The 4217-nt window shown below is 35.1% G+C and overlaps 1 protein-coding gene across 1 annotated transcript; it reads right to left on the minus strand.

Moving 5' to 3' along the window:
- Window positions 1-2010: 2010 nt before the first annotated feature.
- LOC105558098 lies at window positions 2011-3630 on the minus strand (the record flags this gene model as incomplete). Its single annotated transcript, XM_012005617.1, has 4 exons — window positions 2011-2623; window positions 2681-2773; window positions 2843-2908; window positions 3049-3630. Coding segments are annotated over 4 exons (783 nt in total), but the record flags the coding sequence as incomplete, so codon positions are not given.
- Window positions 3631-4217: the final 587 nt, after the last annotated feature.

Below are 4217 nucleotides of genomic sequence, written 5' to 3' on the forward strand. Positions count from 1 at the left end.
CCGAAAAATCAATATTTTCAGAGATATTCGCGAGAAACTGTTTTTCACCTCCTTTCACCCTCTATACAATTTTTAGCAGGGGTGGTATCGATGGGGACTTTTGAGACATTGTTTCAAAGGACAATATCTCGCTGTATACCAAAATCCAGCCCTATGGGAATTTTTCTGAAGAAAATTTCTAATTTGACTGGGCTATTCGTGCACCTTCGATACTGTGACCCGTGTTTTCTCCGATCTGTTTACTTTGGATTGGAGGATTTACGAAATGATCGATCAGCGATGTGTTCGAACTTGTCGAAGGACTGTATAGTCAGTACAACGGCGAAAGAATGACTAGGAACCTCGTGCGAGGAACGCATACGCGTTGTTTCACACGCTCGCCTCGACAATGGGTTAAAGCAACGACGTATCACGCTAGAATTGTACTACGAAAGTTAGTTGACTTATTGTTAGACAATGCTGTAAACTTGCTTATTTTTTACCTCTCATTTATTTCTCAGACATGTTACATGACATATACGGGGCATTCTATACGAAACGTAGCACCCTAAAAATGGAAAGTTTTTCAATCGTCTATTAAGAATATTCTTAAAGTCGCCAGCAGTAATTATAAATATAATAACATCGGTGATTTCTTTGTCGACCGTGTCTGGCAATTAAAATTCTTATTGCGAAAAATATTACCCCAGCCAGGATTCGAACCTGGGACCTCCCTACAATCCGTGACGGGCGTCTTAGCCAGCTCGACCACCGGGGCTGTGATAATACTACTCGCAATAACGTGTATATAACTTTAAGATGTTGTTTACCTTTTTGCGTAGCGTAATCCATTTAGAAAGCACAATTGCTAGGCCGCCCCCTCCTTCTTCATTAAATTCTACTACTTTATACATTGTTATAGAATTTTGTCAAAATCACACCAACTCACACTATCGACGATATAAACATCGTAGAAATAGAATACCATTAAACTATAAGTTCAATGCAGAATACATAGGGCTGCCGTCCGGTTTTCCCCGGATTTGTCCTAATTTCGTTAGCATCCGGGGACGTCCGGGGGGATTTTTTAAAGTAACCCGGTTTTTAAGCGCGTAGAACTAACATTATTTAATCTGCCAAATATATCCGCATACAGGGTATTGTCAGAGCGTCCAGGGCGTCGGTCGGGATCAATGATACAATAATAATATTGTAGTAGTCATTATAGATAAGATAGATATTTTTGTAGAGAATATACTTTTGCAAAAAAGATAGAGTAACAAAATATATTCGGTGGAATTGGAGCTTATACTTGGTGCTTTTTTCACCTTTTTGTTAAAAAGGTAAGTTTTTTACGTTTATATATATTCCCAGCGACAAATGACTTGTCAATCGATATCAAATCGACATCGTATCGACGAATCATTTCTCACTGGGTTGTCAACCTTTCCATATAGCACAGAAAGATTGCAGGAAGATTGCAGAAATGTGTTACATTGCAAGATTGCAATATTGCAGCAACATTGCGCAACATTGCTGCAACGTTTCTGGAGGATTGCAGCAACGTTGAAATGTTCGCCCTCAGAAAGATTGCAGTGCAAAATTATAGCAATGTTGCAGTGCATTATTTTTGGAGTAATTTGTCGTTGTTGTACATAAGCAGAGAATTTACTAATTACATATACATCCGGGCCTTTTTCAATACATAGCAAGCTATTGCGAAGCAACCTAAGGAGATTATGTCGCTTCGCAATAGCTGGAGATTGCGAGCAACACCCACTGATCAAATACTTAATAATTCGCGCATTATTGATATTAACGAAAAGAACATTATAAAATTCTCGTAATTAGAAAAATTTTTTAAATAGAAAATATAGTATTTTTATTATTTTTGAAACATTGCTGCAATATTGCTATCGAAAGTTTGCAATTTTATATCCCTGCAATGTCTTTGCAAGATTGCACTGCAATCTGCAAGATTGCAACGTTTCTCCAATGTAACTGCAACCATCTGTGCTGTATAGGATAGTATCGATAATAAAATTAACTTTATTATTTCACTTTAATTAACTATGCACATACATGTAATTCGATAATGTTATTGGATACTTTAGTGGATACTATATTAGAATATTTTAATAATTTCACCATGACTTTTTGCCTAATTGTTTCAGTTACTGTGACATCAACTAAAGTATATGTTATTAGTTTTATATTAAATATTGGACCGTGTTCTTCATCTCGAAACGAATACATATTATGTAGTCCATATTTTTTGCATCAAAATAATTTCTTCTTATCTACGTGTTGAAATTCAATCTATAATAATAATTACATTTTAACGATTCTATTCGCTTCGATTCAATTCGACATAAAAAGAATCTTTGACTCGCGCGTCTCTAATTGGTACGAACGAATTAATTACACTGTGTGACTTATAAATACATATTACATATTATCGATATTTTATACTTAAAGTTTCATAATAAATCCTTTGCTGCCCTCATTAAGGTAACATGGCATTATCTTTATCACATGTTATTTGTCATAATATTTGTATTTCCTTTCGCGATGTTATTTGTCTGAATTCTTGTTACATAATTTATACTATTAAAGTTAGGTACGTCAGTACTGCAGTGGCGATCTGAAACACAATGGACATTATTGCTTAGTAACGATATTGAGAATAAACTCATCTTACCGGAAGGAATATCGTCATATCCAGTGGAAAGAATTCCGCGGCTGTGAAAGAATATCTCCTGTGATAAAAATATAGCAACATCTCGATTTTGTCCTGAAACCAATTGCTTGGTTAAAACAAATTATCTACACACAATCCGACTGAGAAAAATGAAGAACTTACCATGCGGCACTTTCTGTTCGAAAAGGATAAACCATATTTTATCACGCGCTCTTCAACGCGATTCGCCTGAAATTATAGTAATAATTTATTTTTATATATAATTTGTTCATCTACTTTTAAAAAGATATCGAATAGTCAAACATTTTCATTAATACAGGAAGTGCTCTCTTAGGTAAATAATGTCACAATAAAACTGTCGGTTTTACCTCATAGGTCGTAAAGTGATACATTGCAACCAAATAAATAGTTTGAAATAGCAAGTCCATTGCCGCTGCAAGATTGTCTTGTATACTGTTGCCCCCCTGCAAATCTTTTATGAACAGGTATATAATCCAAACAAGTTCTAGCAGTATTGACAGAAAGGTGAACAAAGTGCCTATCCCATATAATGCGTTTATCAGTTTGGAACTATCGAGAAGCACGCCGTGCAAATAGCGTACGTCGTAAACTGTGATCTCATCCTGCGTCCCGGTCACCGGTAACTCCGAAACGTGAGGGACTATCGTCTCGTTCAAATGACGAAAACGTTGGCGTATCAGATCGAGAAATATGCACGTTATTAAGACGCAATAGGTGCCACAGATGGTAAGAGCTGTATTTTGCACCATGGTTAGTATCCCCATCATTTCTTTCGATACATCTTTAATGTCGTAATAAAATTTCCAACCTATTGTGACGAGCGTGTATATGAAGAACACGTACGAGAATACATGTTTGTCTCTTCTTTGATGCCCCAGTGCTATCGCCTGTTCGTCATACGTCACAAGTTTGTCGGACAACTGCAACGATCACATGCAAAACACGACGTAAACAGTTTATCTCAATTTAAATTTGCGTATCGTTTATTTTATAAATCCTATGAAATACCTTAAAGAAATCTTCATTTTTATGACAGGCTTTTGTGACATGTTATAGAATTTATATGTACACGGAGGGAATTTTCTCTCAAAATTTATGAAAATCCCTGAAAATCATATAATCGTGCGACAATATGGCATCTTCAAGAACTTTATGAGAGTATTTTGATTTTAAAATTTTACTATACATTTTTCTCCCTTTCTAAAAAAAGAGATGTTACTGTCGTGAATGTCGTTAATATTTAACAGTTGAGGCTTTTGATCGCAGAAAAAAACGTGACAAAAGTTGTTTGGTTCGAAGAGGGACATATACATATATATACATACACATATGTATATACATATATATGATGTATTAATTATTAATTTTTAAAAAATTAATTTACCAAGAGAATAGAATAACTTGTTCTAAGATAAGGAGAATGCTAAATGATGCGCGAGTAATGTATTATTCTAGTACTGTAAAATGTATACCAATTGTAAGTATTATAATTTCTCTCTCTCTCTCTCTCTCTCTC

This window comes from Vollenhovia emeryi, unplaced genomic scaffold (assembly GCF_000949405.1).
Source record: "Vollenhovia emeryi isolate VEMERY1.0 unplaced genomic scaffold, V.emery_V1.0 DF939383.1, whole genome shotgun sequence".
Lineage (NCBI taxonomy): Eukaryota > Metazoa > Arthropoda > Insecta > Hymenoptera > Formicidae > Vollenhovia > Vollenhovia emeryi.